This window comes from Pongo abelii, chromosome 2 (genome assembly GCF_028885655.2).
Source record: "Pongo abelii isolate AG06213 chromosome 2, NHGRI_mPonAbe1-v2.0_pri, whole genome shotgun sequence".
In the NCBI taxonomy this organism is placed as follows: domain Eukaryota; kingdom Metazoa; phylum Chordata; class Mammalia; order Primates; family Hominidae; genus Pongo; species Pongo abelii.
In genome coordinates this window covers 105600329-105616337 of record NC_085928.1, presented here as the reverse complement: position 1 = coordinate 105616337, position 16009 = coordinate 105600329, and the positions used below count along the sequence as shown (strand labels likewise).

The 16009-nt window shown below is 47.9% G+C and overlaps 2 protein-coding genes across 7 annotated transcripts in view; one reads left to right on the top strand and one right to left on the bottom strand.

Annotated features, from left to right (window-relative positions):
* PRKAR2A (protein kinase cAMP-dependent type II regulatory subunit alpha) overlaps positions 1 to 8202 on the bottom strand; it is a 95108-nt gene extending 86906 nt beyond the window's left edge. For 3 of the 6 annotated variants that reach the window (XM_024244838.2, XM_024244839.2, XM_054550824.2), the window contains exon 1: positions 7051 to 8202. In XM_024244838.2, the coding sequence (XP_024100606.1) occupies positions 7051 to 7312 (262 nt within the window). In that variant the 5' untranslated portion in view covers positions 7313 to 8202. The remainder of the gene's footprint in view (positions 1 to 7050) is intronic. The other 3 variants (XM_054550820.2, XM_054550822.2, XM_054550823.2) reach the window with 3 other exon arrangements.
* Positions 7311 to 11706, top strand: LOC129058373 (uncharacterized). The gene is made up of 2 exons (XM_054551153.2): positions 7311 to 7551; positions 10253 to 11706. Exons 1-2 carry the CDS (start codon positions 7311 to 7313, stop codon positions 10738 to 10740), a joined length of 729 nt encoding a protein of 242 aa, XP_054407128.1. The 3' UTR covers positions 10741 to 11706.
* Positions 11707 to 16009: the final 4303 nt, after the last annotated feature.

Here is a 16009-nt window from a genome sequence, read left to right as displayed (position 1 = left end):
ACCTGGCACAGAGTGACACCCTATCTTAAAAAATAAAAAGAAGAAGAAATGCAAATGACAAATACATGGAAAGACGCCCACTCAACATCATTAGTCATTAGAGAAATGCAAATCAAAACTACAATGAGGTACTACTTCACACCCACTAGTTTGGCTATAATAATTTTAGAAGACAGATACGTTCGGACAAGGATGTAGAGGAATTAGAATCCTCGAAACACTGCTGGTTGGAATGTAAAATGGTTCAGCCACTTTGGAAAACAGGCTGGCAGTTCCTCAAAAGGTTAAACAGAGCTACCATATGGCCCAGCAATTCTACTCCTATGAGAAATGAAAACAGGTCCACACAGAACTTGTACACACAAATATTCATAGCAGCATTATTCATAATAGTCAAAGAGTGGGAACAATCTATATGTCCATCAACATATGAATGGATAAATGGTATATCCAGAAATGAATGGTATTTCCAGACAACAGAATAGTATTTAGCAAAAAAAAGAAATGAAGTTTATTTAGAACAAGTGGAAAAAGGAAAAAAAAAAAAAAAAAAAGAAGTACTGATACATGCTTACAACATGGATGAACCTTGAGTACATTATGCTAAGTGCCAGCGGCAAAAGACCACATATTGGCTGGGCGCGGTGGCTCACGCCTGTAATCCCAGCACTCTGGGAGGCCGAGGCAGGCGGATCACGAGGTCAGAAGATTGAGACCATCCTGGCTAACACAGTGAAACCCCATCTCTACTAAAAATACAAAAAATTAGCCAGGTGTGGTGGTGGGCGCCTGTAGTCCCAGCTACTCGGGAGGCTGAGGCAGGAGAATGGCGTGAACCCAGGAGGCGGAGCTTGCAGTGAGCTGAGATCACACCACTGCACTCCAGCCTGGGTGACAGAGCAAGACTTCGCTCAAAAAAAAAACAACACATATTATATGATTCCACTTATATGAAATATCCAGGATAGGCAAATGGTAGAGACAAAAGTAGATTAGAGGATGCCTAGTGATGAGGGGAATGAGGGTGTTGGTGAGGTGATGACTAAAGTGTATGGCGGCCAGGCACAGTGGCTCACACCTGTAATCCCAGCACTTTGGGAGGCCGTGGTGGACAGATCACCTGAGGTTGGGAGTTCGAGACCAGCCTGGCCATCATGGTGAAACCCCATCTCTACTAAAAATACAAAAATTAGCTGGGCATGGTGGCACATGCCAGTAATCCCAGCTACTCAGGAGACTGAGGCACAAGAATTGCTTGAACCCAGGAGGCAGAGATTGTAGTGAGCTGAGATCTCACCACTGCACTCCAGCCTGAGCAACAGAGAGAGACTCCGTTTTTAAAAAAAAGAAAAAAGAAAAAACAAAAAAAAACAAAAAAACAGTATATGGGACTTTTTTTGGAGTGAAGAAAAATGTTCTAAAAATTGTTATGGGGCCGGGCACGATGGCTCACGCCTGTAATCCCAGCACTTTGGGAGGCTGAGGCAGGCGGATCACGAGGTCAGGAGATCGAGACCATCCTGGCTAACACGGTGAAACCCCGTCTCTACTAAAAAAAAATACAAAAAATTAGCCAGGCATGGTGGTGGGTGCCTGTAGTCCCAGCTACTCGGGAGGCTGAGGCAGGAGAATGGCACAAACCCAGGAGGCGGAGCTTGCAGTGAGCCGAGATCGCGCCACTGCACTCCAGCCTGGGCGACAGAGCAAGACTCCGTCTCAAAAAAAAAAAGTTGTTATGGTTGGCCAGGTGCAGTGGCTCATACCTGTAATCCCAACACTTTGGGAGGCCGAGGCAGACAGATCACCTGAGGTCAGGAGTTCAAGACCAGCCTGGCCAACATGATGAAACCCCATCTCTACAAAAAATACAAACATGAGCCGGGTGTGGTGGCACATGCCTGTAATCATGGCTACTCAGGAGGCTGGGGCAGGAGAATTGCTTCAACCTGGGAGGCAGAAGTTACAGTGAGCCGAGATCGCATCATTGCACTCCAGCCTGGACAACAAGAGGAAAATTCCATCTCAAAAAAAATATATATATATATTATGGTGACAGCTGCACACAGATATGAAAAATCAATTATACATTCTAAATAGTTGACTTGTATGTGAAGTATATCTCCATAAAGCTGTTACCTAAAAAAAAAAAAAAATGCTGAGAGACCCGCAAGTATAAATGCTTTATGGTAATTACACAAGTGAAACAATTCTAAATGTCGATTTATTGTTTGTACGCAGCTAATTTATTAATAAGTTTATACTCTTCAGGCATCTCTCAATGTTAAATACTCATTATAATACTTTATACTTTGAAGTTATGTCCTGTTTGATATTAAAGCTGTTATTAAAATAACATCTAGTAAGTTTTTTGACTCTTTCCAATAGGACGCAATTTTATAAACTGAATTGGTAGTTAGTCACAAGGACCTCACTAAGCAAAGCTTCCTTGCTATATACAGTTATAACATTACATATGATACTTCTTGTTCTTTCTTTTTTTTATTGGCTTTGGAGTTGAAACATATCCTATTTCTAATTTAAGTAGTGTAGACTTATTCTAATGTCATTGGGTATACAATTCATTTTTTCTTCCTTTTTAAATTGTGGTAAGATGGACATAAAATGTGCCATTTCACCATTTTAAGTGTACAATTCAGTGTCATTAAATACATACATTGTGCAACCATCACCATTATCCAACTTCAGAACTTTTTCATTATCACAAACTGAAACTCTGCACCTATTAAACAATAACACCCTATTACACCTTCCCCCAAGCCCCCAGTTAGCGCTCTTCTACTTTCTGTCCCTATGAATTTAGCTATTCTGGTTACCTTCTATAAGTGGAATCATACATTATTTGTCCTTTTGTATCTGGCTCATTTCATTTAGGATAATATTTTCAATGCTGTAGCACGAATAAGAATTTCAATCCTTCTTAAGGATGGTGACGTATGGTGGCTCACGCCTGTAATCCCATCACTTTGGGAAGTCGAGGCCGGATGGGTGGATCACCTGAGGTCGGGAGTTTGAGACCAGCCTGGCTAACATGGTGAAACCCCGTCTCTACTAAAAATACAAAAACTAGCTAGGCATGGTGGCACACGCCTGTAATCCCAGCTACTTGGGAGGCTGAGGCAAGAGAACTGCTTGAACCCAGGAGGTGGAGGTTGCAGTGAGCAGGATCGTGCCACTGCACTCCAGCCTGGGAGACAGAGCAACACTCAGTCTTACATATATATATACCATATTTTGTTTATCCATTCATTTATGGATGGATACCTGGATACCTGGTTTGTTTTCATCTTTTTTTTTTTTTTTTTTTGAGACAGTCTCACTCTCTTGCCCAGGCTGGAGTGCAGTGGCACAATCTCGGCTCACTGCAAGCTCCACCTCCCCGGTTCACGCCATTCTCCTGCCTCGGCCTCCCGAGTAGCTGGGACTACAGGCACCTGCCACCACGCCCGGCTTATATTTTGTATTTTTAGTAGAGACAGAATTTCACTGTGTTAGCCAGGATGGTCTCGATCTCCTGACCTGGTGATCTGCCCACCTCGGCCTCCCAAAGTGCTGGGATTACAGGCATGAGCCACAGTGCCTGGCCCACCCTTTTTTTTTTTTTTGAGACAGAGTTTCGCTCTTGTTGCCCAGGCTGGAGTGCAATGGCGTGATCTCGGCTCACTGAAACCTCCACCTCCTGGGTTCAAAAGATTCTCCTGCCTCAGCCTCCCGAGTAGCTGGGATTACAGGCGCCTGCCACCACACCCAGCTAATTTTTTTTTTTTTTTTTTTTTTGTATTTAGTAGAGTTGGGGTTTTACCATGTTAGTCAGGCTGGTCTCAAACTCCTGACCTCAGGTGATCCGCCCGCCTCGGCCCCCCAAAGTGCTGGGATTACAGGCGTGCGCCATGTTTTCACCTTTTGACTACTGTAAATAATGCTGCAATGAGCACTGGAGTATAACTATCTGTGTTTAACTCCCTGCCTAAAATTATTTTGGGTAGGCAGGCTGGGCACGGTGGCTCACACCTGTAATCCCAGCACTTTGGGAGGCTGAGGCAGGCAGATCACAATGTCAGGAGTTTGAGACCAGCCTGGTCAATATGGTAAAACACCATCTCTACTAAAAATACAAAAAATTACCCAAGTGTGGTGGCGCATGCCTGTAATCCCAGCTACTCGGAAGGCTGAGGTGGGAGAATTGCTTGAACCAGGAGGCAGAGGTTGCAATGAACCAAGATCCCACCACTACACTCCAGCCTGGGCGACAGAACAAGACTCTGTCTCAAAAAAAAAAAAAAAAAAAAAAAAAGTATCTTGGTTATATACCTAGGAGTGAAATTGCTCTACCTATGATAATTCTATGTTTAACTACTTTTTGAGGAACCACCAAATTGTTTTCCACAGCAGCTGAACCATTTTACATTCCCATGAGTAATGCACAAGGGTTCCAACTTCTCCACATCTTGGCTATTTTCTGTTTTTAATACCAGCCATCCTAACAGGTATGAAGTATCTCATTGTATGCAATGTATTTTTCGTTTATTATTTGTAAATAGAAATCCACCTTGTAGTGATTTCTATAATTATGTGGTGCAGGCACTTGAGACACCAAAAATACTTAAATACCAATAACAGGGTACAAAGATTTTAAGTCAACTCAATTTTGAAAAAGATATCAAAGATGACAAAGAATGAAGATATAATACAAAAACTTGTAAACTTTTACTCATCTGAGGCTAATTTCTAAAATCCTAAAGTGTTGTGTAAATAAAAATTGTCTCAAAGCAGGTTACTGCTTTGTTATTTACAGAGATGACAGTGAAACAAACCTGAAATAAAGCTTTTAAAAACACATTTGTCCCTGGAAGATTGTTGTCACTGTCCTCATTTTAAAGATAAGAAAATCTGAGATCAAACAGGTTTGAGAATTTGTCCAAGACCACAAAGCAAACCTGTGGCAGAGTTTAGAAAATAATTTCTGATTTCCCAAAAACCCATGATGTAATGTGCAATAAATCAAGGGAAACCCAGAAGAGCCCTTGTTACTCTTTTAGCATGAATACACTTACGGAGATTGCCCAGTGCACTGAAGCTTGTAACCTCCCACAGCAATGACCATTAATTAACTCCCACCCTGCTGTGACTTGAATACTGGGCCAGACCAGATACAACTCAGAACTAGTTTTGTGTGTGTGTGATCTAATAACACTAAGATCCTAACTTGGCCTCTCAAATGGTTTCATTGTTTTGTTAAATTTTAGTTGTTCAAAAGTAAGCTAATTCTACTGTTAAATTGACAAAGCATATGTTGAAGCAATCAAGGAAACTAATTGCTTTTTAACACTCTTGCTTAGATCAGATGTAGAAAGTTATTTTGGCCAGGAGCAGTAGCTCATGCCTGTAATCCTAGCACTTTGGGAGGCCAAGGCAGGAGGATTACTTGAGGCCAGGAGTTCAAGACCAGCCTGGGCAACACAGGGAGACCCCGTCTCTATAAAACACTTAAAATTAGTAAGGCGTGGCGGCACACGCCCGTAGTCCCAGCTACTTGGGAGGCCCAGGTGGGAGGATACTTTGAGCTTGGGAGGTTGGGGTTGCAGTGAGCCCTGATTGTGCCACTACACCCCAGCCTGGGTGACAGAGCAAGATCGTGACTTTAAAAAAAAAAAAAAAAAAGGTGTGATGATCTTGGATCACCAAATTTGTGAGGGGAGGGACAGTCTCCAACTTGTTTCCTGCTCGGTCCTTATTGCGTACTCTTGGAGAAGTTCATTGCAAACTCTTGGAGAAGGTTTACTATTACTAAATGATAAATCCTGACACAGCAAGTAGAGCCAATGAAGCTGCTCTCCTAATCTCAGTCTCTGCTGGGATCCTTTCCTTTAAAGCTACAACCCACACACTAAACAAGAAGACAGTTACTGGGTTTTTCCTTTTTCTTTTTTTTTGAGACGGAGTTCGCTCTGTCGCCCAGGCTGGAGTGCAGTGGCACGATCTTGGCTCACTGCAAGCTCCGCCTCCCAGGTTCAAGCGATTCTCCCTGCCTCAGCCTCCCAAGTAGCTGGGACTACAGGCGCCCGCCACCACGCCCGGCTAATTTTTGTATTTTTAGTAGAGACGGGGTTTCGCCATGTTGGCCAGGCTGGTCTCGAACTCCTGACCTCAGGTGATCCACCCGCCTCGGCCTCCCAAAGTGCTGGGATTACAGGCGTGACCCACCACGCCCGGCCGGGTTTTTCGTTTTCAAAAATGAGGCAGGGTGTCTATTTTGCCCAGGCTGGTCTCGAACTCTTGGATTCAAGCGATATTTCCTCCTCAGCCTCCAGAATAGCTGGTATAGACTACAGAGGCCCACTGCCCCGGCCGTCAAGATAATTATTTACTCTCACCAAATTTGATTCAATCGTTTTGGCCAAGTTTTTAAAAATAGGACTATTCCCAGGGACCATGTTTGAAGAAATACAAACTCAAGTAAGCAGAGGTGAAATGACCTGAGAGATTTGTTTTAATACACTTCGGCAAAGAAAGAAAAAAGGTATGGATGAAACTTTGTGACAAACACAACTGTTAAATGTAGGTGATGGCATATAGGGATTCATCTCACCTTTCCTCTTTTGTCTATGCTTAAAAGTTTTCACAGTAACTTCTCAAAAAAATTATTATTTCCAAACAAACTTACTGTCCTATCAATTAAACACAAGTCACTGGATGAGAACGCTCTTGTCTTCGAAGCCAAACCTGGTGAAGGGTCTTAAGCAAAGGCGAGGGATCCTCTAGCAGCGCCGACAGCGCGCACGTTTCCTTCAAGGCTGGATCTGACAAATCACTCGGTGCGCTCTAGGGCTCGCAGGACCGCGGAGCTCAATTTGGAAGTGGCGCACGCGGGCTCACGCCGGTGTCTCAGGGAAACGCTAGAAACGCGGCTACAGAGCTCCCAATCCCAGCCCGCGGTCGGCTTGGCTCCGGCGCGACACCCGGCTCCCTGCCACCCCTCTAGACCTCTGGAGACCTCCTGCACCACTCCCCAGGGCCCCGCCCACAGCCTACCTTCCAAGTCCTCGTCCTCTTCCGACTCGCTGTCCCCTTTGGCGTCGGCGACACGGTCCGGGCCGGGTTCTAGCGTGGAGTGGCGCAGACTCTGGCGTGGGGTGGCGGCGGGCAGGACTGAGGCTGGGGCGCGGGCCTCGCGCAGGCGGGTGAAGTAGTCCACTGCGAATTCGACGAGGTCAGGCGGCTGCTGTCGCAGCACCTCCACCGTGTAGCCCTGCAGCAGCTCCGTGAGCCCCGGCGGGATCTGGATGTGGCTCATGCCGGCGGCGGCCGAAGGGATAGACGGGTTGGGCCGCCGGCGGCCACTGTCTCCGCGCTCACTCACGCCGGCCTTTCGCTCCGCGCCCGCGAGGTCTCTTCGCGCGCGGCCCCGTCTCACGTCGCGCCGCTCTTTGGCCGGCTCTGCGTTTCCGGGCCGCGCAATCCTACGCTACTACGGCCGACCTGGCACCGCCGCCGCTGTCACTGGGCAGCCGCCGCCGCCGCGGGGACCGACGGGCAGGCGAGCTGGACGGGCGGGGCAGGCGTCCTGGTTGTGACGCACGCGACCGCGGGCGTGCGCGTCCCCGCTCAGCACCGGCCCTCAGTACGCTTGCGCCACTAGATGACACGCCCCTCGGGCTGTCGGGGGGTCGAGATAGTGGAGGGTTCCTGATGCCAGCTCACGGCGGGAATCCAGGGAATTAGGTAATGAACGGTCTACCCATGAAGGGGACCAATTAGTGCCTCTCGCGTGGTCCTGAAGACCTTTAAATTATTCTTTCAGCTGATGCGAAGAGCCTCTTTTTGGGCAGCACTTACTAAGCACCAGAGACACAGCGAGAAGCAGAAGCATACGAGCACATCAGTGTGATTCTGCTGTGATGAAGGGGAAGAGAGGGCTCACTTTCGGGGGTGACATTCAAGCTGGCCCCAAGGCCCGAGCAGGACCTGCCCAGGGGAAGATCTGGAGGAAAGCCATCTGAACATACAAGAGCAAAGGCCTGGTGGAGTCAGGACCACCTTGGCTGCCAGGTGGAATGGTGGAATAACTCAGGAGTCTGTCAGGTCTCTGAGATGTCAAACGGGGAAGGCCTTGTAGGAAGTAGGCGTTTGAATGAGATCATAATTTGAGAGCCACAGACAGAAAAATAAATTTGAAAGAGTTCACTCAGCCAAATGTGTACAGTGAGAAAGGGAAATAAGGCCAAAAGCAGCAAAGACCTCTGTGCCTGTTCCTCCTGGAGCACTTTCACCAGGGTCCCCAGATCTAGGTCTGCCCATTCCTCTCCCCACATTCTACACTGGGCCCTAGGTCAACACTGCTTAATGAAGGTTGAGCAGACCACAGGCATTGTTATCCTTTGCCCCTGGGAAGATGGTATAGGTGAACTGTAGAGGCCAGACTATTTCCCAAATCGCCCTCCTCCTCCTACCAAACTGGAAGGGTATTGAAAAAGGTGGAGACCGTCCTGGGATGTCCAGTCTACAGCCTACGTGCTAACCAAAGGCCCACTGGGCATAGGGCAGAGTCCCCCCTCTCCTTTCCAGGCCCAGCCAGGAAGAGAGTAGCTGTAGGTTTGGGAACCTGAGGGCATTTGGGATGCTTAAACACCACCTGGTAATTACTCAGCATTAATTAAAATCCTCCCTATCACCTCCCATACAGGCTTGGCACACACCCAGGAGCTCAATGCTGCTGGGAGCTGAGCAGCTGGGAGCAAGGAGCCCTCATCCCCACTGATGAAGAGGCCAGCCCAGGCTCTAGGCTAAGCAGGCCTGTGATTATAAACAGCAGTGTCTCCCTGGACAAGTTTCTTGACCCCTGAGAAGAATCTTGGATCATCAGCTTTGTGAGGGGAGAGGCAGTCTCCAACTTTTTTCCTGCTCAGTCCTTATTGCATACTCTTGGAGAAGGTCTACTGACTTGTTCTCAGATGCCCCACGGCTCAGCCAACCACCCATCCAGCAGAGCATTCAAAAGGCATCCTGGAAGGAATGATGGCCACTGTTCTGCCAGACCCCTATTTTTTTTTTTGAGAGGAGTCTCACTCTGTCACCCAGGCTGGAGTGCAATGGCATGATCTCTGCTCACTGCAAGCTCTGCCTCCCGGATTCAAGCGATTCTCCTGTCTCAGCCTCCCAAGCAGCTGGTACTACAGGCATGCACCACCACACCCAGCAATTTTTTTGTATTTTTAGTAGAGATGAGGTTTCTCCATGTTGGCCAGGATGGTCTCAATCTCTTGACCTCGTGATCCACCCGCCTCAGCCTCCCAAAGTGCTGGGATTACAGGCGTGAGCCACCGCGCCTGGCTTTTTTTCTTTTAGATGGAGTCTTCCTCTTGTCACCCAAGATGGAGTGCAACAGCACGATCTCAGCTCACTGAGGTGAACTGAGATCCACCTCCCAGGTTCAAGCAATTCTCCTGCGTCAGCCTCCTGTGTAGCTGGGATTATAGGCGCCTGCCACCATGCCCAGTTAATTTTTGTATTTTCAGTAGAGACGGGGTTTTGCCATGTTGGCCAGGATGGTCTCGAACTCCTGACCTCGGGATCTGCCTGCCTTAGCCTCCCAAAGTGCTGGGATTACAGGTGTGAGCCACTGCACCTGGCCGTTTTGTTTGTTTGGGTTTTTTTGTTTGTTTTTGAGACGGAGTCTTGCTCTGTTGCCCAGGCTGGAGTGCAGTGGCGGGATCTCGGCTCACTGCAAGCTCCACCTCCCGGGTTCACGCCATTCTCCTGCCTCAGCCTCCAGAGTAGCTGGGACTACAGGCGTGCGCCACTACACCCGGCTAATTTTTTGTATTTTTTAGTAGAGACGGGGTTTCACCATGTTAGCCAGGATGGTCTGGATCTCCTGACCTCGGGATCCGCCTGCCTTGGCCTCCCAAAGTGTTGGGATTACAGGCGTGAGCCACCGCGCCCGGTCTGTTTGTTTTTTTGAGACACAGTCTTACTCTGTTGCCCAGGCTGGAGTGCAGTGATGCGATCTCAGCTCACTGCAACCTCCACCTCCCAGGTTCAAGTGATTCTCGTGTCTCAGCCTCCCAAGTAGCTGAGATTATAGGTGCACACCACCACGCCCGGCTTATTTTTTGTATTTTTAGTACAGATGGGGTTTCACCATATTGGCCAGGCTGGTCTTGAACTCCTGACCTCAGGTGATCCGCCCGCCTCAGCTTCCCAAAGTGCTGGGATTACTGGCATGAGCCACCACACCTGGCCAAGAAAGACCCATATTTTGTTTTGTTTTCTTTTTTGAGATGCAGTCTTGCTCTGTCGCTCAGGCTGGAGTGCAGTGGCACGATCTCTGCTCACTGCAACCTCCACCTCCTGGGTTCAAGCGATTCTCCTGCCTCAGCCTCCCGAGTAGCTGGGACTACAGGCGCACACCACCACGCCTGGCTATTTTTTGTATTTTTAGTACAGACGGGGCCAGGCTGGTCACAAACTCCTGACCTCAGGCGATCCACCCACCTCAGCCTCCCAAAGTGCTGGGATTATAGGCGTGAGCCACCACGCCTTGCCACCAAACCCCTATTAACTTCAGTAGGGATGGCACCAGGTTCGAGAGGCCAAAAGAGATCCAGAACCAGCAAACAAGACTTAGGGTTGATTGAGGGGAATTTGCATACAGAGCAGTCCAGTGGAGGTGGGCTAGATAGGAGAACTGCCCCACCTGCAGAAAGTATGCAGCATATATAGCATTTTCACTTAACACCCTCCCCCTAACAACTTTGATTTAACCCAAAACAAAGGGGCTCAATCCCCTGTACATCCACAGGACAGAATGGGGGCTCAGATATTTCTCATGGGTAAGTAATGAATCTCCAGCTTGTCCTCGCTTGGAACTCCTAACACATTCAGGTGCATCTGCCATACAGGGTCATTCTCAGAGTATGCTTAAGTTATTGCTGTCAGGTGCAGCTACCATACACAGGTGTGTCTGCCATATAGCCACAGAAAGCAGGAGCCCTACAGCTGCTCCTCATGGGTTTCCATAGACTAGTCTTAGAGCAAGGATGGGCAGCCAGCCTCCAGGTTTAACCTGGCACTCTCCCCCAGCACTTGGTCCCCAGAGAAGGGGTCCATCTCTCCCACTTCTGGTCAACCCTTCAGTAACAAGTAGAGCCCCCAGGGTCTTCATGAATGTCTAGTTGAGCTGGCTAAAGAAGAGGGCCCTGCAACAGGAGAGAACACCAGGAGCCTGAACCCGGCATCTTCTACCCTTATCCTGCATTTATTCTGCCTGCATTCAAGCCTGTCCAGCTGTACCACTGGAGGTTACCATGGCAACTAAACCCAGAGGCAGCCAGTAATTGAGATACAGCTGCCAAGAGCAAGTGATGGTGGAAAAGGCCAACAGCAGAGACTCTTAGAAGCAAGAGAAGTACACAGGAGGAGGCCCCAGAACCCTGAGGGTGCTACACTCAAATCTAATCCTACTCACAACTCAGCAGGCAGTCAACATCTTGCATGAACTGCCATATCACCAACCAGAGGCACAGATATGGACACAATGGGGCCAATTTGCAGAGATGTTTACAACTATGGATGCAGAGTAGCACAGGTGGGACACATGTTGTTTAGCCCAAAAGCAACGGGTCTTGGTGAAAACGAAAATGGGTAGGGTACCATTGCTGTTTCCAATGAAACAATGAATTTTGTGTGCTCTTGATAGGCTTATTATTCAAACGTTTCTGTCTGTCTCTCCAAGATGAAGACAGGGGCCTAAACTTCCCTGAACTCCTCTGAAGGTCTGCTCTTGGCTCAGATCCTCCAGCTTAAATACCTTATGCCCTCTGCATACTTGCGGGACTCAAGTCCAGCGGGAAAACCTCCCTCTTACTTGATCAAGGGACCACTTTTCTAAGCCATTCCAGTCCCCCACCCATTTCCTGGGCTCTGGTGGTCACCTGACCACCTCTACATGCCAGGCCCTCCTGGATTTAGTACTCCCAGCTCACTTAGTTCCTACAAGCAACAGTTTCTATGTTGCCTTACAAGTGTTCATGAGCCTTTAGTTGGCAAGAGAGATTGAGGAAGTGGGCTATGTTTTCTCTGCCCTCACCCAAGCTGTCTTTCAGCCTCTACTCTGGCTCCTCCAGCGAGGCCATTGCCTTTTGTCTAGGAAATCTAATCTGTTTTAACAAGTGCCCATGCTCCAGGGAGCAGTTAGCTCCCAGGCCACGTTTGTGTACCTGTGAGCCATCCCCATGCCTGAGACACTATGTCCTGAGAAAGTGTCAGTCTCTGCAGTGGACCCAGGGTCTGCATCTGAGACACCTCAGGGCAAGGACAGAACCTAGAAAGCACAGGGAACCTGGCTAGAAAATCACAGGTCTGCATGCTTACCATAGCAGAGAAAGCAGAAAAGGGACCCCTCAGGGACACCTGGCCCTGGGGCCTTCCCAGTGCCTGTCAGAACTCTCTGTGCCACCCCCGATCTGACTCACAGGCCAGGTACCTAAGCTTGGACCAGGTGGTACAGACAGGTCTCCTGGAGCCTGGATCAAGCAGCCTTAGGACAGCCTCTGATAGCATCACAAGTCTTTCTTCAAGAGAGCCAGACAATTCCCACTTTATTATCAATTTGCCAATGACCTTTGCAGATCAGTTTACCCTGTCTGAGCCTTGGCATCCACATCTGAAAGTGGAAGTCAAAATCCCTGCTCAGAGGCTTGGTGCAGTGGCTCATGCCTGTAATTGCAGCACTTTGGGAGGCCAAGGCAGGCAGATCACCTGAGGTCAGGAGTTTGAGACCAGCTTGGCCAACATGGTAAAACCCCATCTCTACCAAAAAATACAAAAATTAAGGCCAGGTATAGTGGCTCACACCTGTAATCCCAACACTTTGGGAGGCCGAGGTAGGTGGGTGACTTGAGGTCAGGAGTTCAGGACCAGCCTGGCCAAAATGGCGAAACCCCATCTCTACTAAAAATACAAAAATTAGCTGGGCATGGTGGTATGCATCTGTAATCGCAGCTACTCGGGAGGCTGAGGCAGGAGAATCACTTGAATCTGGAAGGCAGAGGTTGCAGTGAGCCAAGATCCAATATCGTGCCACTGCACTCCAGCCTGGGTGAAAGAGGGAGACTCCATCTCAAAAAAAAAAAAACCAAAAATATCCCTACCCATTAAACATTGAGTTACAAGGGGATAAAGGAATGAGAATAAACTTATAAGGAGGTCAGAAAAGATGTAGGGGGTTCCAGCCTCTAAAGGCTGTAAGGAGGCCGGGCACGGTGCCTCATGCCTAATCCCAGCACTTTGGGAGGCTGAGGCGGGCAGATCGCCTGAGGTCAGGAGTTCGTGACCAGCCTGGCCCCGTCTGTACTAAAAATACAAAAATTAGCCAGGCGTGGTGGTGTGCACCTGTAGTCCCAGCTACTCAGGAGGCTGAGGCAGGAGAATCGCTTGAACCCAAGAGGCGGAGGTTGCAGTGAGCTGAGATCGCTCCACTGCCTCCAGCCTGGGTGACAGAGCAAGACTCTGTCTCAAAAAAAAAAAAAAAAAAAAAAGGCTGTAGGGAAACAACTGTGGGTAGAGATAGTATGACTTTATAGCTGAAATGGTGCTACTGTGCTTTTAACAATCACTGTTGCAACAACCTGTGCTCCTTCCCTCACCTTTGACCCAGTTATATGCTTCTTGATGCCTGGGTGAGGCTTTTATCACCAATTGGTTGTTTAAAAAAATCACTGTCTGGCTCCCAGTTGTGACTGTCTGTGAAAGAGAAATTGCTAGGGAGGGCCCCAATTTTCCCCTACTCCTTACCCCTGTCAGGAAGAGAAGAGATATATCAGGAACAGGTGGCATTTCAAAGTGCATCATAAAAAGGAAGCACCAGCCAGGATGGAGTTACTCAACATCTGCTCTGCTCCCTTCACAAATATGCCTCCAGGGGCTTCCCTATTTGACTTAACATCTATTGAACACTCAAAGGACTAAAATAATCTACCATCACTAACATCAAAGAACCAAAATACTCCATGTTAAAATGGAAAATTTTTCAAAGGGCAAATTATTCAGAGGTACAGACTAAAAGTGATCCTAAGCCATGGGAATGGCTGGCATTTGGCTGAAATGCAAATACATTTACAGGGGCTTCTAGGCAAAAGCTGAGGTTTTTGAATAGTCTCAGTCGGGTGCAGTGGCTCACACCTGTAATCCTAGCACTTTGGGAGGCTGAGGCGGGTGGATCACTTGAGATCAGGAGTTCAACACCAGCCTGACCAACATGAGGAAACCCCATCTCTACTAAAAATACAAAAATTAGCTGGGCGTGATGGCAGGTGCCTGTAGACCCAGCTACTTGGGAGGCTGAGGTAGGAGAATCTTTTGAACCCGGGAGGTGGAGGTTGCAGTGAGCTGAGATCATGCCACTGCACTCCAGCCTGGGTGACAGAGCGAGACTCCATCTCAAAAAAAAAAAAATTTAAATTTAAAATTTAGAATAGTCTCAGGACTGGATGATATCAAGAAGAGCTTCAGGCTGAGCACAGTGGTGCATGCCTGTAATCCCAGCACTTTGGGAGGCTGAGGCAGGAGCCCAGGAGTTCAAGACCAGCCTGGGCAACATAGGAAGACTCCATCTCTACAAAAAATAAATTTAAAAAATTAGCTGGGCATAGTAACACATGCCTGTGGTCCCAGTTACTCAGGAGGCTGAGGTGGGAAGATCACTTGGGCCCAGGAGGTCAAGGCTGCAGTGAGCCATGACCATGCCACTGCACTCCAGCCTAGGTAACAGAGTGAACCCTATCTCAAAAAATTTTTTTCTAATAAAATAAGATTTAAAAAGAAGAGCTTCAGGAGACACATATATGGCCATCTTCAAATCAATGAGATATTAAACAAAGACATCCTGCAGTGTTAGAGGAAGCAGGCTTAACATTTAATGAACCTTGCCAGACAGAGAATATACAATTTTCATCTTTAAGAACTGTTCATCCTTGACCACAGAGTGAGACCTCATCTCTACAGATATTTTTTTAATAGCGAGGCACAGCAGTACACTACAGGTATACTGTATAAGTGTCTATAGTTCCACCTTCTTGGGAGGTGGAGGTGGGAGGATCATTTGAGCCCAGCAGTGAGCTGAGCTCTGATCTCACCACTGCACTCTAGCCTGGCCGACAAAGTGAGACCCTGTCTCTAAAAATAAAAATAAATTAATTTTTTTTTTGAGATGAAATCTCGCTCTGACACCCAGCATGGAGTGCAGTAGGGCGATCTTGGCTCACTGCAACCTCTGCCTCCCAGGTTCAAGTGATTCTCCTGCCTCAGCCTCCCGAGTAGCTGGGACTACAGGCATGCCCCATCATGCCTGGCTAACTTTTGTATTTTGAGTAGAGATGGGGTTTCACCATGTTGGCCAGGCTGGTCTTGAACTCCTGACCTCAAGTGATCCACCCGCCTTGGCCTCCCAAAGTGCTAGGATTATAGGCGTGAGCCACTGTGCCCGGCCAAAAATTTTATTTTCTCCTCGGCCATAATTCCTATCTGGTCATTTAGAAATATATTCCAAGCTATAAAGCCTCCTTCTTTAAAGTCCCAAGTCTTCAGCTTCCTGCTGGGTTGATCACAGCCCCAACTCCCAGATAGGGGTGTGTCCCTGCCCTTCTTACCAGGTCTTATTCTGTTGCCCAGGCTGGAGTGCAGTGATGCACACTGGGCTCACTGTGGCCTCAACTTCTTGGGCTCAAGGGATCCTTCTACCTTAGCATCCTGAGTAGCTGGAACTACAGGCACACACCACCATGTCTGGCTAATTTTTTAATTTTTAAAAAATTTTGTGTAGAGACAGAGTCTTACTATATTGCCCAGGCTGGTCTTGAACTCCTGGACTCAAGTGATCCTCCTTCCTTGGCTTCCCAAAGTGTTGGGAGTACAAGCATGGCATGATCCAGTGCGCCCAGCTTTTTTTTTTTCTAACAGTTCAAAACAAGAGACAGAGAGAGTGATGGTTCTA

Coding starts and splice junctions, on each gene's coding strand:
- LOC129058373 (XM_054551153.2), top strand. CDS start 7,311: ATGCCGGCGGCGGCCGAAGGGATAGACGGGTTGGGCCGCCGGCGGCCA. Junction 7,552..10,252: donor GCCGCCGCGGGGACCGACGG/GCAGGCGAGCTG, acceptor ATGAGCCACCAC/ACCTGGCCAAGAAAGACCCA.